The sequence below is a fragment of the Balaenoptera physalus genome (assembly GCF_965194825.1).
Source record: "Balaenoptera physalus genome assembly, chromosome: 6".
Classification (NCBI taxonomy): domain Eukaryota; kingdom Metazoa; phylum Chordata; class Mammalia; order Artiodactyla; family Balaenopteridae; genus Balaenoptera; species Balaenoptera physalus.
Window position 1 is genome coordinate 53,330,486 of NC_138885.1, and position 24,352 is coordinate 53,354,837.

The 24,352-nt window shown below is 44.3% G+C and overlaps 1 protein-coding gene across 24 annotated transcripts in view; it reads left to right on the forward strand.

The window, feature by feature from the left end:
- Positions 1-24,003, forward strand: part of PKP4 (plakophilin 4) — a 248,241-nt gene extending 224,238 nt beyond the window's left edge. For 18 of the 24 annotated variants that reach the window (XM_082464939.1, XM_082464941.1, XM_082464942.1 and 15 more), the window contains 11 exons: positions 518-701; positions 5,095-5,212; positions 6,720-6,911; positions 7,116-7,289; positions 10,364-10,514; positions 14,134-14,329; positions 16,377-16,461; positions 16,585-16,702; positions 19,257-19,385; positions 21,120-21,193; positions 22,992-24,003. In XM_082464939.1, coding sequence (XP_082321065.1) covers positions 518-701; positions 5,095-5,212; positions 6,720-6,911; positions 7,116-7,289; positions 10,364-10,514; positions 14,134-14,329; positions 16,377-16,461; positions 16,585-16,702; positions 19,257-19,385; positions 21,120-21,193; positions 22,992-23,240 — 1,670 coding nt within the window. In that variant the 3' untranslated portion in view covers positions 23,241-24,003. The remainder of the gene's footprint in view (positions 1-517; positions 702-5,094; positions 5,213-6,719; positions 6,912-7,115; positions 7,290-10,363; positions 10,515-14,133; positions 14,330-16,376; positions 16,462-16,584; positions 16,703-19,256; positions 19,386-21,119; positions 21,194-22,991) is intronic. The other 6 variants (XM_082464924.1, XM_082464925.1, XM_082464926.1 and 3 more) reach the window with 3 other exon arrangements.
- Positions 24,004-24,352: the final 349 nt, after the last annotated feature.

Consider the following 24,352-nt stretch of genomic DNA (forward strand, 5'->3'; position numbering starts at 1 on the left):
CAAGCATAATATTTAAGCATGAGCTTCCCGGTAGCAAAAGTAAGAAAAGGAAGTGTGATGAAGAGAAAGTGTCCTTCTTTTGAGAAAGAGAAGTTCTTTTCAAGTACTAAATTTTAAAAATGGTTTGTCACACACAACACTGAATGGAAGGGATGATACAATGAACCACATTTTTATAACCATCACAGATGCATCATATTTATGACCCTTGATTGGATTGTGCCCCTCCCCCTCACAGAGTAACTCTAATTTGCTTTGCAAAACCATAGTCATCTTGCCTGATAGATACATAGGCTCCAAAACTTAAGATAAGGACAACTTGGTAATATACTGCCAGAAGCTTACATATGTTCAGTCAACATTTATTAGAGGTCCATCCCCAGCCTGGTTGTAAATTCAGGCCATAGATTAGGTTTGGAACAGACTGAATTCCCATCAATTAAAGCTAATATGTTTATTTCATTACTAAAACTGCAGGATTTCTAATTGATTTGATATTTAAAATCTCATTCTTTAGGAGTTCTTTGGAATTTATCCTCATGTGATGCCGTAAAGATGACAATCATCCGAGATGCTCTCTCAACCCTGACAAACACTGTGATCGTTCCACATTCTGGATGGAATAACTCTTCTTTTGATGACGATCATAAAATTAAATTTCAGACTTCACTCGTTCTGCGTAATACGACAGGTTGCCTGAGGTAAATTTTTATTTCTTCTTTACGATTAAGTCTGTGATTAAATAATATGTGTCATAGCTAAGTTGATTTCAGGATGATTTAATATTTCATTTTTATTAATATCTCTCTAAGTTTCCAAGTTTTTTTTAAAATTTAGACCACTGGGCTTTGTTATCCTATGAGGAAAACATTGTGAGCACAGAGCAGTGGCTTGAGAGACATTATCTTATAAATGACTCTTCTATAGATCAGTCAAAAAAGCCCTTTCAGTCTGAAATTACTGTCAAAATTCCAATGTTTTCCACTTGAACAGCATTTTTCTGGTTATCACATTCTGATTGCTAATGTGTTGGCAGCCTGGTTTTTGTTTAAATTCAAAATGTGGAAGTACAAACTTCAAGTTATAAAATAAGTCATGGGGATGTAACGTACAGCAAGGTGACTGTAGTCACTAATATTGTGTTGTAAAGTTGAAAGAGGCTAAGAAAGTAAATCTTAAAAGTGCTCATCACAAGAAAAAAACACTTGGTAACTTTGTATGGTGACAGACGGTAACTAGACTTATTGTGGTGATCATTTCACAATATATACAAATGTCAAATTATTGTTTTATACACCTGAAACTAGCATAATGTCTGTTAATTAGACTTCAGTCTTTTTAAATGTAATGGTTAAAACTTTTTTGCTTTTAAAAGGGTGCAAAAAGGTGTGGTTTAAGCAATCATTGGGTTTGAGTTTTATAAATAATGAAAATGAGCCCAAATACTCTTTTCAGTCATTATCTTTAGCATTTAAAATCCATAAAGCCTCCTTTGACTGTACACGGTACTGCTCACTATTTGCCATTAACTCTCATCAGCTCAATTTCCAACCAGTTTCCCAGGCTTACTGGGAACTTGAAACAGAAACCTTGGGGCAGAATGGCCTGGTGACAACAAGAGTGGGCTCTGGCTTCAGACAGACTGACTTCCTGTCCCATCCTGAGCCTCAGTTTCCTCATCTTTACAACAGGGGTAATAATAACATCTCAGAGTTGTGAAGACTCAGCTTGTATAAAATGCTTCGTGTAGTGTCTAACACACAGTGAGCGCTATTTACCATTTAAGCTAAGATGTCTGAGCATCTCTACACCAGAGCTCGAGGTGGGGGGGGAAGGGAGGGGCCTGGGCTTCTGCTCTGAAGCCTTCCGCTATTGTGATGGGTAACTGGGGCAGGGGAGCAGGCGACTAGAGTCAGGCTCCTAGAAGACAGGCCAGTTCCCTGACTCAGATTCCTGCATCACAGAGCGGGTCACATGGCCTCTACTGCTGATCTGTGGGGCAGCGTCTCATCTCCCTGTACCTGGCTCGGGGGAGGCCGTGAGCCCTCAGCTAGCCTGCCAGGCTTCAGGGGAGGCCCAGGGACAGGACGCATGCTCAGGCTCCCCCAGTGGTTCAGGGCTGTTAACAGTTGGTGAATGCCTTCTGTGTAAATTCAGTGATGGACAAAACAGAGTATGTCGCGGCTCGGATAGAACCAAGTTCTATTGATGAAGACAGGTAAATAAATAAACAAGAAAATAACAGATGCCATTTAAAAAATAGGGTGATGTAAGAGTTACTAGGTGGTCACTTTGATGGTCAGGCGGTCGGTCTCTCATAGGAGGTGAAGTTTAAGCCTGCTCGGAAATACCATGAGGGGCTGCTCATGTGAGGGTGGGGGAGGGGGAGAGGAGGAGGACACACTCGAGACAAAGGGAACAGGGAGTGTAAAGGCTCTGGGGCAGGAAGGGGCTTGAGGCTGGAGCTTAATGGGCAAGGTGCAGAGTGAAACCAGTTACGTCGGATTTTTTTAGATCAGAGCAAGGAGTGCACTACGTGCCAAGTGTCATGGGGAACCATCAGAGGGTCTACTCACAAGAGTAGGGATGGTTTCTGGCTGTGATGGGGCAGCAGTGGGGGCAGGAAGGCAGATGAGGAGGGTGACAAAGGCCAGGCACCGGAGAGAGGTCGGCAGAGCGGAGTGCGTTGTGGAGGGAGAGGCTGACGAGGTTTGCTCGTGGACTGAATATGAGGGGCGAGGAAAAGGGAGGAAGTAAGGACAGCGCCTAGCTCTTTGGCTGGATCAGCTGGGAGCACGGAAGTGCTGCTGATGAGGTCAGGCAGAGGGGCAGAGGAAGGGTGGAGAGAGGAGCCCTGAGGGTTTTGACTGGCCCACTGTGAGATGTCTAATTAGCTATCCATGTGGGTAAATGTAACGTCTGGACAAGCGAGTCTGGAGTTCTAGAGAGGGGTTGGGCTAAAGATAAAAACTGGGGAGTCACGGGTCCATAGGTTGTATTAAATCCAAGGAGCCGAAGGAGGCCGCCCAGGAGAGCACAAAGATAAAGATAAGAAGCGACCAAAGTAGCCCTGGGCACTCCAGAGGGACCCGCAGGCAGAAGAGGCTGAGAAGGGAAGACAGCAAGATGAGAGGAAAACCAGAGGGATACCGGATCCCCGTTAGAGGAACAGAAGAGGTTAGCTGTTGAGAGCTACTGAGAGGTAACCCTGGATAAGAACAGTAGAGAGACTTTAGATATGCAATGCTTATAATTAATTTATATTTTCTACTTTTATTTTCTCTTAAACCACTGTAGCAGGAAGCCTCTAAGATGGACGCAAAAACTCTTGCCTGCTAGTGTTACGCCCACGTGTATTCCCCTTTCATTGAGTGAAATCCTTCAAATAAAGAGTAATTCTGAAGTTATAGATGCCACTTCTGAGATTATGTTACAAAGAGGCTGGCCTGTGTCTTGCTCACTCTCTCTCTTGTTGCCTCATTCTGAGCGAAAGCTAGCTGCCATGTTGTGAGCTTTCCCAGGTAGAAACCCCCATGGCAGGAACTGACGTCTGGCAAACAGTGAGAAGGTGAGGACTGCCATAGTCACGTGAATGGACTCGAAAGTGGATTCTCTGAGGACTGGGAACAGCCACTTGCGTGAACTTGGAAGTAGATCCTTCCCAAGTTGAGCCTTCAGATAACTGTAACCCCAGATAACAGCTTGATTATAGCCTTATGGGAGACTCCAACCCAGAGGCACCCAGCTAAGAAGCACCTGAATGCTGGACCCAGAGAAACGATATTACATACAAGTATTTATTTTTTGAGCTGTTAAATATTGGGGTAATTTGTTATACAGCAATATATAACTAATATAATCATGAATTAAAGAATGTATTCTAATATCTCAAATAAGTGGGGCAGATGAATTTATATGATTTCTAATTTTATTTAATTTTAGTTAGGGAATATATATTTTGTGTAATATTGATTGAAGATTCTTTTACGTTCTAGTAGCTGGTCAGTATTGATATAGGATTGATAATATTTAATATGGAATTGAAGATAATAAGTGTTTTCTCTTTGTATGGGACAGATATGCAGCTTATTTTTTTTGTTTATTCCCATGGTTGATATTCAGCTGATTCAGACTTTGTACTTCAAACTGATTGTTAAAGTCTAACATCTCTTCTACTTTGTTGACACCTTCACATGATTAATCAGTGCCTTTGTTACTTTGGCTATTAAATATTTTTTAGTAGCAAACAAACAAAAAGAACAGTAGAGGGATCATGGGTGATAGTATCTCTGGCCTCAGAAAAACAAAGGTGAAAAGAAAGGTCATTCCCGATCCCCCTTACCTAGTCTAAGTTTTGCAAAATCTCAGAGGTAGCCTAGAACCCTTGTTAATGGCACATAAAATAGAGCCTTATAATTTGGTATCGATTCACGAAGTTGAACTGATAGCACAAATTTCCATATGGCTGAGACCTAAAACAATTTTCAGGGTTTTTAATAATTAAAAAGATGAGAAAAATTGTGGCATGAGCAAGTGTTCCTATTTAACTTGAAATGTTTATACAAGAAATATGTTTCCTCTGTTCGTTCAGGAAGCATTTATGACCACCTACTACATGCAAAACATTTTAATAGGTGCAGGGACTGCAAGGACCTCATGACCTAACAAGGGAGGTAAAGGATGTCTAAAAACAGCTACCGTGCGTGGCTAGCAAACACCCTTTTACGTGGTGGGCACTTCCTAATTGCTTCATATGTAGCAGCCCATCTCTTCCTTACAGCAACCTTACGAGGTAGTTACTGTTATTCCCCCTTTCTTACGTATGAGGAAACTGAAGATAAACCCCAAAATAATTATTTTAGGAGGTTAGAAGGTGGCCTGTCACAAGAGAGATACAAAGTTCAAGCGCCCCTGCTCCCTTCTATTTGTGTGGCTAATGGGGGACTGGCTATTGTTGTGAGGTCCCTCGAGATTAAAATGCAGGCTCCAAATGCCTCTTCGGACCAGATCTACGTGCCGCCGTGTCACCCGTTCTCAGATCATTAAGGTAAGGCTCCGCAGCTAACGAGCTCCCCCGTGTCTCTGCCTGTCTAGGAATCTCAGCTCCGCGGGGGAGGAAGCGCGGAAGCAGATGCGATCCTGTGAGGGGCTGGTGGACTCTCTGTTGTACGTGATCCATACGTGTGTGAACACATCCGACTACGACAGCAAGGTCAGTGCCCGCCTGGCCGAGAACGCCGCGGTGGCAGAGGACAGCAGCTGCCGACCGCCGCTGTCCACGTGCCATTGACTCTCTGGAATTCTTGACCCTCTCCTCCTTGTTAGGCTGCGCTCCAGATTCAAGGGAGACTGTCTCAAAGTAAATAAATAAATAAAGGGAGACTGTCTCTAAAAATTACAAGTTAACAGGGACATGAGAACCTAAGAAAATAGCCTTAGAACCATGAAAACTGAGTGACTCCATGTGGCGAAGGATCTGCCAGGGTCCAGACCTTCTCTGTGGTTTCTCCTGGGCTCATCGTCAAGGTGATTGCCCCGCTGCTCTTTCCTCCAGTTCTGTATCCCCTGCCGCTACAGTCAAATCCATCTGGATCTAAGTATCTACTGAATAAAAGTTCCTGGTCCAGGCACTGGAATCCCCCCAACCCCTCTTCTCTTCTTGCCTCGGTACCAACTCTGAATGCCCCTTTCTACATGCGGGTTGCAGTCTTTCACCCACTCCCTCTGTTGCCGGCATGTCCCCCTTATCCTCCCCTCCTATTTCCTCCATCCCGGCCCTCTCACAAGGAATTCTGCTCATCATTTTTCAGCTGTGATGCCATCCAGGGTCTGCCCCAGCATCAGGGGCTGGGGAAGGTGGGGAGAAACAGGAAGCAGGGACTAAAAGTGTCAGGAGTCCCAAGGCAGGCTGGGCACTTGTTGTTCAGGATGGGCTGGACGAAGAGGGGCCACAAACAGGCCTGGGGTCGTAAACAGGGGTCTAAGAGGGAAAAGAAGAATGAGTGGTAGGATTGGGAGGGAGCTAGAGGAGAAACTCAAAGGGACAGCCAAGTTTTTATTTGAGCTTCAACTGAACCAAAAGATGTGCGGATGAAATTGAGAGGAATAAGCAAGTTAGAAGGAGAGCTCGCTAGGCAAAACTGAACTTGGTTTTAGACACACTTAGTTGAAGCGAGTTGGCCTCCCAATTAGAGGTGTGATACAGACTTTGAGGAACAAAAGACCATGTGCAGAGGCAAAACGTCAGCAGAGATCGTGGAACTTTCCACAGAGGGAAGGGGGAGGTGGGAGATGGAAGGAGACGACAGAGATGGCGCTTGCGGGGTGGGGCTGTGCCCAAGGTGGAGGCTGGTAGCACCCGCTGTCATGATGAGGATTCCCAGTGGCGGGGGGGGAGGTCTGGTAACTTGGGCGCATCTCTGCCACTGCGGCAGCCCTGAAGCAGAACCCTGGGCATTTTCTTCTCCGGAGTCTCGCACATTTCACTCAGCAGGCAGTCAGATCGTCAGCTGCACTGCGCATGGCTCTGCACTCTGTCATTGGGTGTCCTGCCAACAGTCTGGAATCACCGTTCTGACCTTAGACTGTTGCAGTTCCCATAAAGTGAAAAGCAGTTCTTTCATGTTCTACGTTTCTTTACTATCACTGGTGCTCAGTACGGAAACACTTTGCACTAATGTGCCACGGTGGTTTTAATCCTACACTGTGTTGGGTTTCAGACCGTGGAGAACTGCGTGTGCACGCTGAGGAACCTGTCGTATCGGCTGGAGCTGGAGGTGCCCCAGGCCCGGCCGCTGGGGCTGAACGAATTGGATGACCTACTCGGAAAAGAGTCTCCCAGCAAAGACTCGGAGCCAAGCTGCTGGGGGAAGAAGAAGAAAAAGAAAAAGAGAACACCACAAGAGGATCAAGTTAGCATTTTACTTGACATGAAACTCTAAAGTTTCGTTTCCTCTGGGAGTGAGAAATCACATATTTGGCAAGAAAAAATTTTTTTCTCATGATGCAGTTTTTCTGCTTAGCTCTAGCTGAGTCTAGCAGAAAGGAACGTTTTCAGGTGTTGGATACTGTGTTCACATGTTTGCTTCCACTAATGCGTGCTCTTTGTCTTTCAGTGGGATGGAGTTGGTCCTATCCCAGGACTGTCGAAGTCCCCCAAAGGGGTTGAGATGCTGTGGCATCCGTCAGTGGTAAAACCATATCTGACTCTTCTAGCAGAAAGTTCCAACCCGGCCACCTTGGAAGGCTCTGCTGGATCTCTCCAGAACCTCTCTGCTGGAAACTGGAAGGTAGGATGTCTTCTATTTGTGCATACTTCTTGTAGTCGGATCAGCAGTGATTATGGAAAGGGACACGGTTGTTTATAGAGTTTGGTGAAGGGGGGGAGGAAAACAGCAGGGAGACAGCAGTCGGCTCTGGGGATCCAAGGATGAATATGACGTAGCCCTTCCCCAGGAGAAGCTGAAGGCTGGCGAGAAAAACAGACACATGGAGACAGTACAGTGTAGACCCCATGGGATACGTGTGCAGCGGGGTCTTGGAAGAGGACATCTAACCCAGCCTGGCAGGTGAGGGACAGGCAAGGAAAGAGGGGAGCCAGAATGTAGGGAAGTGGTCCTGGAAGGGTGGTGCTGCCCAAATGGAACCTTTAAGAATGAGCAGAATTAAGCCAGCAGAGTCGACGCCGGGGTGTAGAGGGAACCATCCAGATAAAGGGACAACAGGGGAAGGGCCTCACAGTGAGGATGCCGTGGGTGGAGGCTACAGGCCGGTTGCCGGGACGTGGGGGGTGGGACGAGGAGTGCCCCCGTGGAGCTGGGCCTCGTGACAAGGCCTGACGGCCAAGCTTCAGGAGCTGGGACCCGACCTTCAGACCAGAGGGGCCACTGAAAGGGTTTAAGCAGACCAACGACACAGACAGGCTGATGTGGACACTGTTGGATCCCGTCTGCAGCAGCGCAGAAGGCGAATTTGAAGTAGAGGACAGTCGAGGCTGGGATTCTGTAGGGGAGTCTGGTGAGGGATGCCGAGGGCCTGAATTAGGGCTGAGGCTGGGCCGCCATTCCTCTCTCAGACACTTATGAACATACACATGGCAAAGTTTCCACCTCCACTAATACGTGTGTGACTTCTTTAGGAAAACTGAAGGTGATTTCTACTGTTACCACTATAAGCAAGTTCTCAAAACTTTTTAAATGTCATCTAAGAACTTCCCAGACAATCCTTGTTTGAAACATTTCAACCTCTAGAAATTTCCTAACAAGTATATTTTAGTAGAATTACTATAATGCTTGTTTTTGACTACTTCCTCCATCACCCCCTCCCCAAATGAAAATTGGCCATCGTTTTTTCCGTGAGAGTGAAAAGCATTGCTAGGCCTAGGTAAGGTTTGTTTCATGCGGCCAGCTGCTGTAATGAATATATACACATAATTACGGCCTAGTGCTAAGACACCGTGGCTGTTTTGTTATTGTTCTTGATGTGTGTGTAACTGAGTCACTTTGCTGTACAGCAGAGGTTGGCACAGCACTGGAAATCAACTATAGATCAATAAAAGTGAATAAATAAATAAATTTTAAAAAAATTAAAAGTGCTAATAGCTTAGCATCTAAGTGCTGGCTCTGGAGCCAGACCCCTTGGCTTTGAATCCTCCCCCACCCCCCTTACTAGCTGGGGACCTCAGATCTCTCTGTCCTCAGTTTCATCATCTGTAAAATGGAAATAATACCTACTTCATTTGGTGGTTTTAAGGATTAAATGAGATAATAAATGTGGAGGACCTAGGAGAGGGCCTAGCACATAAGTATCAAAAATATTTATGTTGGTGACTCAGTGTTCACCTCCAGCTTCTTATGACCTGAGAATCATTTGATGATAATAAGAAAAAAGACAATAATTAAAATAGATACGATTTGAGTTGTAGAATTTTATTTTCTGGGATCTTTAGTGAATAAACGTTAAATGGCAAGGTCGTTTAAAATATAAACATTATATGGAAGTGATTTCAAAAGTGTCTAAAATAGTAAATCAAAGTATTGGCCCTCATTAAGAAAACAAGATAATCATGACCACAGATGTGATCAAGTCAGAAGCTATCTGGGAGTGGTGATGGCTGTAGTGCTCTGGAAGGGAGGCGCCCAGGGCTGGGCTGAGCCAGTTGGTCTCCACGCGAGACAGGTGTTGGTTCTGTCCTTGCAGGTTTCAGAGAGAGAGGTTGCCAAAGCTGCCCAAGTCCCTTACCTGATAGCAAGTCATGTATTCTGTTTCCCTTGCGGTTATCATTTGATTTGGAAAATAGGAGTATTGATTTCATCCGAAGAAAGCTAATAGGATCTTTGAAATGCATCTTTTCCTTTTATTTGTGTTATTAGAATAATCTGTTCTGTTGGTATTAAGGAAACTGAGTAGTCAGTCACATATTTTCATGTTCAAGATAACACAAAGGGCTGGCAGATCTGTGTCCTCGTGTCTTGACCACAGCAGGAAAGTATTAGATGTTTTATGAGCAACATTTTTCAATTATCCTAAATTTTGAAAGAATTTGCATTGGTAAAAATGTCAGTGAAAACTCAAAACAAGATTAAAGACCCATTTTCAGATGTTACTTTTTTTGTTTATTTGTTTCCTTGATGACTTAGTGTTCATTCCCAATTCATACGGTGCCCAAACTGACTCACCGTACAGACTTGCCTCTTAATCACAAAAGAAGTTCTTGACTGTGGATTAAAAAAAAAATAGCAGCAGCAGCTAACTAATCTTGAATGGCAAAGCATTTTGCGCACAAATATACTTACTTTTTCACCAGTGTGTATGAATTACAATGCTCAGTGTTTCTGGAGAATTCCTTTTCTTCTGAGGCAAGGGATTTTTTTCCAAGCCATTTCCTTGAAAGGTTACTAAACTGTAAATATTGTTGCAGAGAATACAGGGGAGAAATGACTTGATGGAAACAGGTTCTCCTTTAATGTGCATTGACCAGTTAACCCTCTCTGCCATCCTATTTATAGCCTCTGGACCTGGCCTGGGGCCAACTGCAGAGAAGACACGCCATCCATCCTTAATCATGTTTATGTAGCTGAAGTAGAAAGTAATCACTGCCTTCTCTTTTCTACCCAAAAATATCTGCCAGATGGTGGCTTGAGGTTTTCAGGCTTTGGGATTTCTTTTTTAAATCAGTCATCCTAGCTTATCTTTCTCCCAGACTGGTTTTCTCTTGACTGGCATCACAGATTTAATCTCCAGTTGGAAAGAAAACATTTAATCTATTAGTTTATCTTTTGGAAACATCTTTTTTTTAGGCAACAGTAACATCTGAGAGTTGAACTCTGTTTTATATTACTTATTACCTTGTTTTATTTCCTAGTTTGCAGCGTACATCCGAGCAGCCGTCCGCAAAGAAAAAGGGCTCCCCATCCTTGTAGAACTTCTGAGAATGGATAATGATAGAGTTGTTTCTTCTGTGGCGACTGCCTTGAGGAATATGGCCCTAGATGTTCGCAACAAGGAGCTCATAGGTATGTTCTGGTGACCAGGTGAGCTATAAAGAGAGAAACAACAATGTTTATAAAACTCTTCTTTTGATTTATAAAAATATGACATTTAAAATGATTAGCAACTCAGTCCTAGTCCCTGGTGTCTTGGCATATTTGGTACCCGTGTGTGTCTGTCCTTTCTGACCATTGCTTTTCAGCAAGAGGCAGGCTCATTAATTAAACACTGGATCACGAAGGTAAATTTTCAGAAGAGCTAGCAATTTCAGTCATACATTATAAAACTGCTTGGTAGATTTGGTGTATCTATTTCCCCAGAGAGTCATTTCTTGAAGAACAAAAAAGGTTTAATTCTCCCTTTTCTGATTTTTGAGACATATCTGCTAATTCTCCAATACTACCGTGTTCTAAATTAAAAAAAAGAAATCACATGAATGTTTTATAGCTTCTCCTTCTCACATCTGTGTAAATGCTCACCTTAAAACAGAGGCACTGTTCCAAGGCCTGACCCCAGAGCAGGGTCAGGATGAGGATAAGGCAAGTGAGGCACATAGGGTGCAAAATTTTAGGAGGCATTCACCCTTCGGTCCATCCAGATGTCAGCTTGGCACTTGCATGAACTTGAGAATGAGTGCCTCTTCAAAGCTGTGCACCCACGGCAGCTTAGCTTGCTTGCCTCCAGGGCACGGCCACATCCCAAGCAGAGTGTGGGGGAAAAGAAGAGATCAGAGACCCTCCAGTGGACCTCAGGTTAAGCCCTGGATGTGCTGCTCACTGGCTGTATAACCTGGAGTGTCCTGTATGCAGCCCATGTGGGCTCCATTCCTTCATCTAAATTGAAAACTCTTCCTTGGTTCCCATCTCTGAAAGGGAGCTGCCCGTGCCTGCTCTCCTCACCGTGGGCTTGCTGTCAAAATGCTCCTGGTAAACCTCCCAGCTCCACGCCAGTCCTACAGCTGATGACAGGTCAGGGGAGAAGGAGGGAAAATTTGACAAGATCTTATGTGGATTAGTGAATATATATTGAACTCATATTAAAATACACCTGCCATGATAGAGCAAGACAAAGATGGAGAGAGAAAAGGAGCAAGGACAGCAATGTTTACCTCAGAGGGTGGCTATGAGGAGTCACCATGGCCCCTCACACAGTGCCTGGTAGACATGCTATTTTAACTTATTGCCTGGATTAACCTGCTCTTAAAACACTGTTTCTTTGGGCCAAATTGTACCCCCTGGAGAGGAAAGGAGCCTCTTCCATGCCCTGTTCATAGTCCAGCTCATGCCTGATTCCAATAGATGTGTTATAGCTCCAAATCCCACATTTCCCTGAGAGAAATCCTTTAGGTCCCTAAAGATTTTTTTTTTTTTTTTTAATTTATTTTTGGCTGTGTTGGGTCTTCGTTTCTGTGCGAGGGCTTTCTCTAGTTGCGGCAAGCGGGGGCCACTCTTCATTGCGGTGCACGGGCCTCTCACTATCGCGGCCTCTCTTGTTGCGGAGCACAGGCTCCAGACGCGCAGGCTCAGTAGCTGTGGCTCACGGGCCTAGTTGCTCCGCGGCATGTGGGATCTTCCCAGACCAGGGCTCGAACCCGTGTCCCCTGCATTGGCAGGCAGATTCTCAACCACTGCGCCACCAGGGAAGCCCCCTAAAGATATTTTTTAAGTTATTTCTGTTACATCTATATTATTTGAATTTCTTATAAGAGGCCCGTATAGTTTGGAGTTCTTAATGCTAAAAAGCAGTGTTGGCCACACACACCTTGTGGCCTATCACTCCACAGATGGGAGGAGAGAGATGGGAGAGCAGAGGGTGCACAGCCAGCTCCGTGAGTGCGAAGACCTTGGGGAAGAACGAATGTATATTCAGGGGACTGGCCTTCTCTCGGGGCATCCCTGTGTTTTCTGTGAATGTCCTCACCCCCTTTTAAACGTTCACGCGTGTTTTCTCTCTCCACTGATGAGCATTATTTTACCCAGCTGGAGTACTCTTGAGCTGTTTCAGGAGTCACTTTTTCTTGTTTCCCCATGAGGATCCCTTCCTTCTTGTGTGGTCTGAGCCCCTCCCATATTCAGTATTTGACTCTGATTTACCCAGCACTTCTGTTCCTAAGACCCATGCCCTTCTCTGACCTCTTCACTCTCTCCTCATATCCATCACCAGCACTAGCCATGGACTTTCTCTCCAGAGCTGTTTTTCACGAGGAAACAAAGTTTTGTCAGTTCACAAAAGTTGCTGCATACTCAGCTGAGTCTGACCAAGCCAGCTGTCTGGGCTGCAGGCTCTGAAGGAACCGCTAGGGTCACTCACAGACTGAGTGACTGGCCTTCTCCCAAGCCTCCAGAGTGCAATTTTAAAATTGTGCCGTAGCAAAGTGACGAATTACATGTCGTGGACCTTTTGGTCATTCGTGAGTATTCAGAATCACCAGTGCCAACTTATCATCTGTTCTTAAAAACCACATTTATCTTCTGGCTTTTACAGTGTCATCACTGCTTTTCCACTCTTCCTAACAATGTTCTCTGTGAGTATGCCCGAGTCTTCCCTTTGACGTGCTGTAAATTATGCAACATGTACTCAGGCCCTGTCTTCTCCTGCTAACCATTGTATATAAATAGGTCTTCAATAAAAACCCATTTAGCATCCACTCAGTTATTAGCATAGGGAGAAAAGCTAAGAAAATATTTACTTGAGCTTTAGTCAATTTCTTTTGTCTGCAGTGCAGTTATTCCAGTTTGTCAGTCAGTAATTGAAATGGAAAAAGCTTGAGATAATCTCTTTTTGGAGAAGAGTAAGGGAAATTGAGGATCTGTATGGAAATGCCTCAGTAGCGAAGGGACACCCCAGCCTTGTCCTATCGGGAACTTTATTATTGCATTACTCCTGGGACGTAACATACCCATAATCTTCATACCAGAATTATACTTCTATCTTCTTTAAAAGAAACGAGCATGTTATTACTGATGTCAGACCAACTGATATAAACCCTCAACTTGATAAAAATGTGGAATGAATTGGGAGATTGGGATTGACATATATATACCAATATGTATAAAATAGATAACTAATAAGAACCTGCTGTATAAAAAAATAAGATAAAATTCAAAAATTTTGAAAAAAAAAATGTGTAACTGTACCCAGTTCACATGTTGAGATCTAGAAAGATTTCATGAAAAGTATTGTTTGGCAGCCTTACTTGGTCCAGCTTAAAACTTATTCAAAGAAAAGTTTTTAAAAGCTTTAAGAGGAAGTTGTAATTCCTGTATGATGCATAGGAATTGAATGGAGAATAAAATTTACTATCATAATTCCTTTATTCTTGCTGTTAATGAAAATAGTGGAACTAAAGCAACTTGATTGTTATACCCAGTTTTATACCCTGATTTACATTTTCTTTCAGCAATTTGCAGTAAGGTTTTATAAACCAATCATTTCCTCGAGTGGCACGGCCAGAGATGTTAACCTGCCCCTTACAGTTAAAATGTTTGTCATTTCCTTCTTTACCATGGATTTTTTCTTTCCTGTTATTGTCTCTTTTGAGGTTTTGTTTTCAAGAGACTGCACAGTCACAACCTTTCAATGACAACAATAACAAAAACTGGGTCCCTTCCAAAAGTGGAATGAGCTCTCTTTTGCCTCGGGCAGGTAAATACGCCATGCGAGACCTGGTCAACCGGCTCCCGGGTGGCGCCAGCCCCAGCGTGCTGTCGGATGAGACCGTGGCAGCCATCTGCTGCGCCCTGCATGAGGTCACCAGCAAGAACATGGAGAACGCCAAGGCCCTGGCTGACTCGGGGGGCATAGAAAAGCTGGTGAACATAACCAAGGGCAGAGGAGACAGGCAAGTCTGCTGCAAGGAGATGCCAGCGCCAGGCCCTCATTCCTTGTGACAAGGGCCTTGGTTGAGGATACATTGCTTATTGGGAAGGATTTATTTCTGCACTTCTCACGTGCCAGTAAGCTAAGCAGTTTCCAGCAGTTAAAACCTGTTTTGCTGGGAGAGGTATCTGTGGTCATGTGGCCCCTTTTCTGCTCTTTATTTTCTTGGAGCATCCCTCACCCCTACCGTCGTTCCTGTCCCTAAAGCCACATTTGGCCGTTCTGACTCCTGGAAGAATCAGACATTTCATGAGGAGGAAAACCTGGGGCCCCATCGCCCTTGGACCTCTGGCTCTGCTCCAGGCTCCAGGGCCTGTTCTGTGAAAACATCTTCTTAAATCCTCAGTTCTGGGATTATTTCCTCCCAGAAGGTCCTAAAATCACCACGTGCAGCAGAGCCAGAGCCTGCTGTGTGGCCTCAGGATGTGCCCTGGGCTTGGATCATACCTCGCTTGTGGGTGACACCCAAGTGATGAAGCAGCAGAAGTAGGGATTAGAGGATTGGTGGCAAAAATTGAAGGTTTCTTGTCACGGAGCTATAGCGGTGACTGTGAATTTGCCTTAGCATCAGATCAGAGACTCCTTCAAGGGAGTGGGAGGTGTAGAGCTGCTTGTCCCATTCTCGACACCACAGGACAGTCGCCTCCCCGATCAGTAGTAAAATGGCCCGCCCGTCTCCCCACTCTCCTCCTGCGCACGGCAGTGGCTTCCACGGGGTTATTTACGACCCCCTCTGGCATCTGACGGCCCCCGGAGCGGGCGCCTTGTCTTTTCATTCACTGCTGTATCCTCGGTATCTAGAACAAAGACTGGCCCATACTAGTAAACATTTATTAATTGGCTGAGTGTCAGTACTAGAATTCACACTATGTATACTTTTGAAGAATAATGTAGCAAATCATATTCTCACCCCGCAGAAACCACAGCTACCAACATTATTCATATTTCCTTTCAGTCCTTTTTTCTTAGGTATCTTTTTTTATCTCATTAGTAATAAGTGCACACACACTCATTTTTATTTCAAAGGAAATGAAACATTACAGATAAAGCTAAGGCCCTGTTCCACTAACTCCCCCTCCCGCTCCCTTCCCCTCTCCTGTAAGAGTAACCGAAATCACATTTAGTGCTCTTAAAATTTTGTGAGATAGCCTTTATCCGTGAAAGGCATAAGAACAGGCTGGAGAAATGCTGAACCAGTGCCAAAATCTTTGTATATTGAAAAAAAAATGTCTAATTTTTTTTTTTTTTCCAAAACAAGAGATTCAGAAAACCTGGATCAAATCAAGTTGTCTTCTGAACATACACTTACTTTCCTTTCGATTCACTCACCAAGCATCTCTCTCTTGCCCACCTGCCACGTGCAACAGCAATGAGCAGTTCACACCTGCCCGCAGGTAGCTTACATTCCATGGGTGGAACAGACAAGGTACCAGTGGAATGAACAGCGCCTGCGGATGGTGCTGAGTGAAGGGCAAATAAAATCGGGGACAATGATAGGGCATGCCAGGGTGAGGAGGGGGTATCACAATTTCAGACACACTGGTCAGGAAGGCCTCAGGGAGAGGGGAGGTAATAACTGACCTTATTTTCCAAATCAAACACTAGAGCACACAGACACATCTGTTTACAGAGAGGTGCAAATGACAAGAAGGCAGTGAACGTGTTTTATATGAAGGCCTAATAATGGGGCGGGGGGGGTAACTTAACTTGTGAGGGTCCTCAGACACTTGAGATGTGTGGTCATGGTCAGAAGTCGTGGGCTCATCCCGACCACAGCTTCTGACCACAGAGCCAAGTGCCTGTGAGCCTCTCTTTGGTCCTTGCCACCTCTGGCCAGCCCTGAACTTGACTGACTCCCAGGTACACCTGATTCCTTGGTGGTGGCTTCTAGCAGCAGCCTCCTTGCCCCCTGGCCCTTGAAGTGATGGCCTCTTGGCCATTGCTTTGCTGCCAGAGTCTCTTCAAGTGGAGCCGCCCACATTCATTAACATCCCCATTCTCTCCCCTAGATCATCTCTGAAAGTGGTGAAGGCAGCAGCCCAGGTCTTGAATACATTATGGCAATATCGGGACCTTCGGAGCATTTATAAAAAGGTAACTTACAAGAATAGCTCTGTCATAATTAGCATTCATCAGAGCTCACGGTCGTAATCATTTATTGTAATGAAATGTCATTATCCACTTTGAGAGGTTTCTTTTTCTCTTTTAACTCCACAGGATGGGTGGAATCAGAACCATTTTATTACACCTGTGTCAACATTAGAGCGAGACCGATTCAAATCACATCCTTCGTTGTCTACCACCAACCAACAGATGTCACCTGTCATTCAGTCAGGTCAGTGGGTAAACTCCCCTTCTTGGTGAGAGCATTTGTGTGACAGAACATTGTTTCCCATCCGGAGACTGAACGTACGCTGATTAAGCCTGTCACCTCCAAACACTGAGGAAAGGAGAGTTTGCTCTTCAGGCTGAAAGCCTTCTTTGGGAATTACATGCTATTGTATACAGCAGACCCACTCTCCTCCTTCCGCTTCAAAAGTTTATGTAAGTGTACACCAACTATGGCGCATAAAATTGTCCCGGGGCCCTCAATAGCATCTGTTCCCCCTAAGATTCTGCTTCACTAGGTTTGCAGAGGGGCCCGGGAACCTGCATTTAATAAGCTGGCCCGGTGATGCGGATACAGGAGAGTGGAGGAACACACTTTGAGAACCACTAGGTTGTGCCTGAAAATGGCTGCCCTTGCCTGCCTGCAGGCCATAAATCTGAAATCTCTTCAAAGTGATTTTTTCGTTTTCTTGGCGAAAACTCTTAGAAAGAATCCTTTAGACACGAGCTTTAGACCCCCAGCCTGGGAGAGCCATGATCTCCACCTGTGCCTTACTCCTCACCAGTTAAAGCTTCATCCCCTGGCTGCATTCCAGACCCCCAGCATCCATGGCTAAGGGGAACAGGCCCTGCAGGTGGCTTTACAGGAATTCCCTTTGATTTGTAAGTTGGGAATCTTGACAACCACACTACCTACATATTGGTGGTGTTTAATTTGGTAGAAAGAATGTATTGAGGCTCAGACTAGGTTTGGGGGGGGGGGTTGTTTTTTTTGTTTTGTTTTGTTTTGTTGCGTGTAAGAACAGAATATTATTACCAAGTCGATTCAGTCCTGTAAATTTAATTCTTAACTAAATGAAACAGGAAAAGTAATAAATATCTTTTTTTATTTGGCTTTAAATCTCCCATTCTGACATATAAATATTACCTGTTGTATTCAGCTGTGCTCCTGCTGGCAGTCTTATTTCTCATGTGGACAAATGTGACCGAAAAGACTAATAGATGACTGGTGGTTCTTGTCACATAATTGGATGTCTCCACTTGTACCAGGAATTTTTAAAAATTATCTCTGCCTACTGCATATGGTATATATTTATGTCTTAGTTTTTAAATTATGAGTTGTTTTCTTCAAAGAGACCTCTGCTTGGTTTTTGACATGTCTTGCTGGGTTCTCAGGTGTAGCCTGAGGCTGTCTTGCTTTATAAAAATGCTCAGGATTCTTTAGAGACTCAGGAAGAGGGGTGCCCGGGGAAGCAAGAGAGTTTGCTGTTTAACAAAAGGCATGTGTACAGGCAAAAGAATAATTTCAGACAAATCAGGACACAGTCACTAAGCAATGAACTTGTTTTGAGGACCTCTTAAATATACACACTGGACAGTGCTGAACGGGCCCCGTCCAAGTTCCTAGGTCCCTCTCTGGATTCCACTTGAAGGTAGGATCTGATTCACACTTGTTTCTCCATTTATTCTGAGGACTGATCATCCATCCCTCAGCACTAGCACGGTATCTGCTTATGGGCACATCTCATATCTTGCTGATGTGATTATGGGAGGCGGGCAGCGATGGCCTCTGTCCTCCTACCTCGTAGAAAGTAGGCAGGATGAGAAGCACATAGACGCTGCCCATGCATGCTCACGGTGTGTCAGTGAAGTGACTTTCTAGGGAAAATATTTTGATGTCAGTCTTCCTCTGAAAGCATCAATGCACACAAAACCACTGGTAGCAGGGCCTGGGGCCTGCCGCTTTGAAGTGGATCCAATGAATAAGTGACCACTCTTAATTACAAGATACTTCAGTGCAAGCAAGATTTTTTTTTAATGAGAAAAAGAAGATGTTTTCCTTCTGTGCAAAAATGTCCCAACAGGACACCCATGGGTAGACATGTTATTATGAAATGTTTGGCTCCAGCTGGGATAAAAAAGCTGGGCCTCTGTGAGGCTGGGCTTCTCAGCAACATGAGCTTGATGAGCAGGGCTTACTGAGTTTATAAATTTCCCTGACAGCTGATCACCATAAAAAGAATTATAAATTTTATGGGCTGGGCACTCTTACTCAAACACATTTAGAGATGCAGATATTTTTGAAATCATCAGAAATCAAAACATGCCATAAAACATCTACTTACTGAAGAGCTATACATAACGGATAATAGATGGGTGTGTTACAAGTGAGTGAACTGAGATCATAAAGCAGCAAATGTAACTCTTGCATGACTGGGAAGTTACCATCACTCAGTTTCAAAGGCCCAGGCAGGTGGTTGAGACCCACCGTGGTCAGTGGGGAAACCGCATGATCCCTGCACCACGTGCTGTGGTTCTCTAGCAAGCTTGGGGGTTGACAGCGCTGATCATCACGGTGGCCGGCCTGCAGGTCACCTTCCAGAGACCCAGGGCTGGCTGCCCTACAACTCACAGCACCTCTGAGAGCTGACTTGAGTGCCAGCCACGTGCACTTCTAATTACTGACCTTTGTTTTTCCAGAGAGGACTTGCTAGAGACACTGACAGTCTGATCTCTCTTTCTTCTCTCTCTCTCCCTCCTCCTCTTGCCTCTCCCTTCAGTCGGCAGTACCTCTTCCTCACCAGCACTGTTAGGAATCAGAGAGCCTCGCTCTGAATACGATAGGACCCAGCCACCTATGCAGTATTACAGTAGCCAAGGGGATGCCACACATAGAGGCCTGTACCCTGGTAAGACGCCAGTCGGGTGTGTGATAGAGTATCTCGAAAAGCCGCGTGTCCCCAGGCACTTGGCCGGTGGCCTGGGAGGTAACCTCTGCCTGTATTGAGATGGTCCCCCAGCAGCAAACCATGGTCCAGTCTCTCTATCTCCTGCTTCAGGGCCTTTTCCGCTTGTTTTAAGTAAAACAAGTGAGGGTAGTGGTCTGGTGACCCGCAGATAAAATGAGCACTGTATCCAAACGAGAAAGCATTTCGGACTCCCCTGCAGCGCAGGCCCTTTGTCCTGTCCCCTCCCCACTCCCCTGTGTGTTCCAGAACCCTGAGCTCTGTGACACTTGGCAGGCCCACATCTCCTGGACTGACTCATAAATTCAAACCTGCGGATGGAGATTAATTCCATTTACATTTTTGTGGAAAAGAGTTTGAATGAATAACAAAATATATAATGGGATTCTCCTCAGAGTGATTATTTTTTAAGAATAACAAAAATGATGTTGCCCAGTATTAATATTTTTATGTCCTATTCAGAAAGCCCTGCATATAATTTACTTAAAGAAGGCCAACCTGAAGGGTTACCAAGGTTTCCTATTGTCTCCATTCTCAACTATGTTGCAAATTAGAACTACTCTAGAGGTTTCAAATAAGGCAGTGTGAGCTACCAAAAAAGGGGGGGGGAACCTTCCTTTCTCAACAACAACAAAAAAAAACTTTCTTAAAAAAAAAGAAATAAAAACTGGTGGCAATTTAACAACTGCTGGGGGAGCAGTCTCAGTTGTGCTGTTGTCTTTAAAATTGTGATTTCACAGGACTGTTTACTAATCAACTATTGTTACTATGGCAATTAATAGCTCAGAAAATTGCAGATGCTACATTTCAAACACCGAGCTCTTTGCAGAGGAAATGCACATACCAACTGAAGTGCATTGTTGCTTCAGGTTTGCGGCAGCCTGCTTTATTTTAAGGATCGCCTCCTTAGCATGCGCGCCCTTCTGTATCTTCTTTGCTTGCTTCAATAAACTAATTTGCCTCAAATATGTTTCATTTTCCTCATTCAAAAAAAAAATAAAAATCTTTGCTAGCCTTAACAGTACTAGAAGGGTAACCAGTGACATCATTGGGAGTCTACTATGGGCTCATGAAGACAGCTATCTGATTACCAGGTTCTTTTGGTTTTGAAACATACTTAAATATGGTGGACACAAGAATGTGCCCCCAGGTGGCCAGCCTGTTAGAGCACACCTGTGCCTGCTCCTTCCAGGACCTGGGATTTTGAATCAACGCTGTTCTGAGGGCATGGAGCTTGTTACACTGTGTTTCCCTACCCGCCCCCGCATCTGACGCAATGCTCTAGCTCAGAGCCCTGGAAAAGCCGTGTTCCTTGGCTCAGGGAGCAAGTCTGCTCTTCAGAGCCAGCCAGGGAAATCTTCACAGGTGGGAAGAGCTCCCCGCCGTGCCCAGAGGTTGAGAAGGAACCCTTTTTGGAGGAGCTATGCATTGGCATTGCTTTTTGGTGAAACACGCAGCCTCTTTCTGCCGTATTCATTAGCCCCTAAGAACCCTGGGTAAGCAGCAAGCAGGCTTGATCCAGGGCACCCAGGCTGCCGACTGGTCCGGGGCTGTGCTGGCACCGGGGAAGGCAGGGCCCGTCGGGGACGCCACCAGCCCTAGAGCAGGGAGTCCACACAACCTAATGGACCAGAGTGATGAGCGCTAGTTTTAATTTCGTAAAATATTTTCTTACAGGCTCCAGCAAACCTTCACCAATTTACATCAGTTCCTATTCCTCACCAGCAAGAGAACAAAATAGACGGCTACAGGTGAATTTGCAATATCATTTTTACAGAAGGCCGATTAGCAGGGATCAACACAGTAAGGGGTCCGCGCCGGTTGACTTACCTGAGCTGGGCCCACCCGGCAGGGGCCGAGGAGCTTTCCCGGGGGATCTGTGCTCCTCGGAAGCTCATCCGTGGTTTAAGCAAATTGTTTCCACAATAGCCTTATGTCCTTGCATATCTGAATTGGTTCCACCATGCCACTGATGGGAACCAGCTGAGAAGTCTTTAACTCCTGTTCTTTGCCCAACAATTTCTTTTTCCCACTCTTTTTTTTTTTTTCCTGTTAATCTCTAAAATCTCTTCCATCCTGTGAGTGGGGAAAGGTTGGTAAGCACACTTCATTCTCTCTTCTCATTGTTCTTTTTTGTACATACACCTCTTTCTCCATCTTCATGACTCCCTCCCATCCAAGCCTCCGTGGTTTGAAAACACCCGAGTCCACAGCCAGCTCTCTGTTAGGTTCAGAGGTCAGAGTGGACCCAGCCCTGCAGGGGTGAATTCCACTCTCCACCACAATGGGGACTAGTGATTGGAACATTCAATCTCTGCGTTCATGAGGGACCTGAAGTTCATTTTGGTCCTTCCTGATGCCATGTCCACGCGGGCCATCTGATCTCTCCTCTTACCTTCCATTAACACATGAGCAACTGGGGGTTCCCCAAACAAGCCTGTATCCTGCTCTGCAGAAGAGGATGCTCTTAGACTTCCCTTCACATCATCTTTTCTCTGTAGATGGAAGAAGAAGAACCTCTCAAGTTACTCATAATCTTCTTTAGCCAGGAGAAATAGCCTCAGAATCGTAACTCTAATTAAAAAGCAAGTTTAGCTCTGAAATCCTTATAATATTAGAATGCATTTAGTTCCAGAACCTGGTGTTGATACCTATGTGATAAATATGTTACATCTTACTAAGAGGGGGATTTGGGCATGATCGGGGGAAAGACAGACATTAGAACCATTACAGTTTTTCTCCAAACATATTTGAAGAAATTAATGTGAGGTCAGAGATAAGACAACACAAAAGAAAATGAGGGCAGGGGTGGATACCCACCTGTGTTTCACCTTGCTTCCTTACAGATGGAGTTATTATTAGCCCCAGCTTGGGGAAGTCTTTTCCTTTAGAATTGTATTTGCTCACATATCTCTTCTAATTTTGCTACTCTCCTGCCCGGAGATTGCCTTATTCCTTTAAAAGCACAGCAGGGTTTCCAAAGTGTGACTGTCCACCAAACTACATATTTCTTTTTTTTTTTTTTTTGTAAACATCTTTACATATTTCTTTTAAAACTGAGGGATGGACTCAATCTTCATCTCTGAGGTAAATGTTTTAAAAGATGGTTGTGCAATTACACAACAATCCAAAGCCCATAACTCCAACCTTTAACTAAGTACATGATGTGCTAATGGTTCCCCTGTGTCAAAGCAAAAATCAAGTCTATCCTTTCACTGGGCACGCCCAGGTCACAGGCTCCTCCACAGCAGAGCACGGAACTCGGCCTCTAGTAAGGAGGGAGGTATCTTGGGTTCTCCCAAGGCGCTGACTTCTAGAGGCCATAGGAAAGGACTTGAGCAAACTGCCGGCCCGCCTGTAAACACAGTGTAAAATCCTTACGGTCCACTAGTGAACATACAGTATGCACCAGAAACAACTTTCAACCATACATTCACAAACACTGAATCTTGCTTTAAAAATATGAAGCAGGAAGCCCACGTTAATTTTCCCTAAACATGTACTTCCAAAAATTGCCTTGATTTATTTGCTTTTTCATTTTGTCAACAGCATCAACAGCTGTATTATAGTCAAGATGACTCCAACAGAAAGAACTTTGATGCATACAGATTGTATTTGCAGTCTCCTCATAGCTATGAAGATCCTTATTTTGATGACCGAGTTCACTTTCCAGCTTCTTCTGATTATTCAACACAGTATGGACTGAAATCGACCACAAATTATGTAGACTTTTATTCCACTAAACGACCTTCTTACAGAGCAGAACAGTACCCAGGGTCCCCAGACTCGTGGGTGTAGCATCATGATGCTTGGGAGAGGAACTCTTTCTTTCTAACCTTGTTTGGATTGAGATGAGAAGTCCGTCTTGCTGATTTGCTGATGAAATGTGAAAGTGACATGGAAGGAATGAGTGAAGAGAATTTTTTTTTCTTTTTTGAGGAATTATCAGGGAAGTGAGGCAACCTTTGGGAGGGAGGACTTTCTAAGCTCTACTTAGGCATTAGATCTAATTACTTGTAGATTCTATAGTCTGGTGAAGGTGTGGGCGATGTGATGAGAGGTTTGAGAAATGGGTGAAATGAGATGGGGGATGTGTAGGTCAAATCAAATTAAAGATGATTTTTTTAATGTGAATAAGTTATGTTCTGATAGTTTGTACAGAAAAAATAATAATAATAAAATGGATGCCCTTCATGTTTTATTGCTATTACTAAATGTCAAGATTGTATGCTATTGTGTCTTGTAAATTTCTTTTGTTGGTGTAAATATGGAAATGCCACATTGGTTAAGTGCCATCATTTGTAACGCAGTGTGTCATTTGAAAAGAGATTTGAAGAAACTGACAGCGTAAAAAACAAACGGGAAACCCAAGGAATTGTTAGCAGTTAAAAACAAACTACAACATCCTTTGTTTGCAAAATGAATAGTGTACCTTTGAAGCACAAAGTCCAGTCTGGTATAGCAGCGCCATGCCCATTCCCTGCCTCTTTCATAGGACACTTCACTGCCATTTTCTATGCACATGAAAGAAAAATAAATGTGGAAATTTCATCCTTGGAAATTTGTTCCCTGTTTTTTTTTTTCTGTGTATGACACGGAAAAGCAGATTAATAAATGTGAATCTCATTGCATGTAAGAAACAGCTTAAATATATTGAACTATTTTGGACTTTTCCTAGTTCTGTACAGTTAATACACTTTGTGAGATGGATTATACCAAAGAATGAAGCTGTGAACTTTCCTCCTCTTAACCTATCTTAGTGTTTTTATTTCTTGGGTTCTGTTTTGAATTTAATGCCCATTACCGTTTTATCATGTTTTTTTTCCAGACTGCTGTATATTTAACACCAATTTTCACCGAAGAGAAATTACATCTGGCAGCCTGGCCCTAACTAAATTGACAGACTCCTT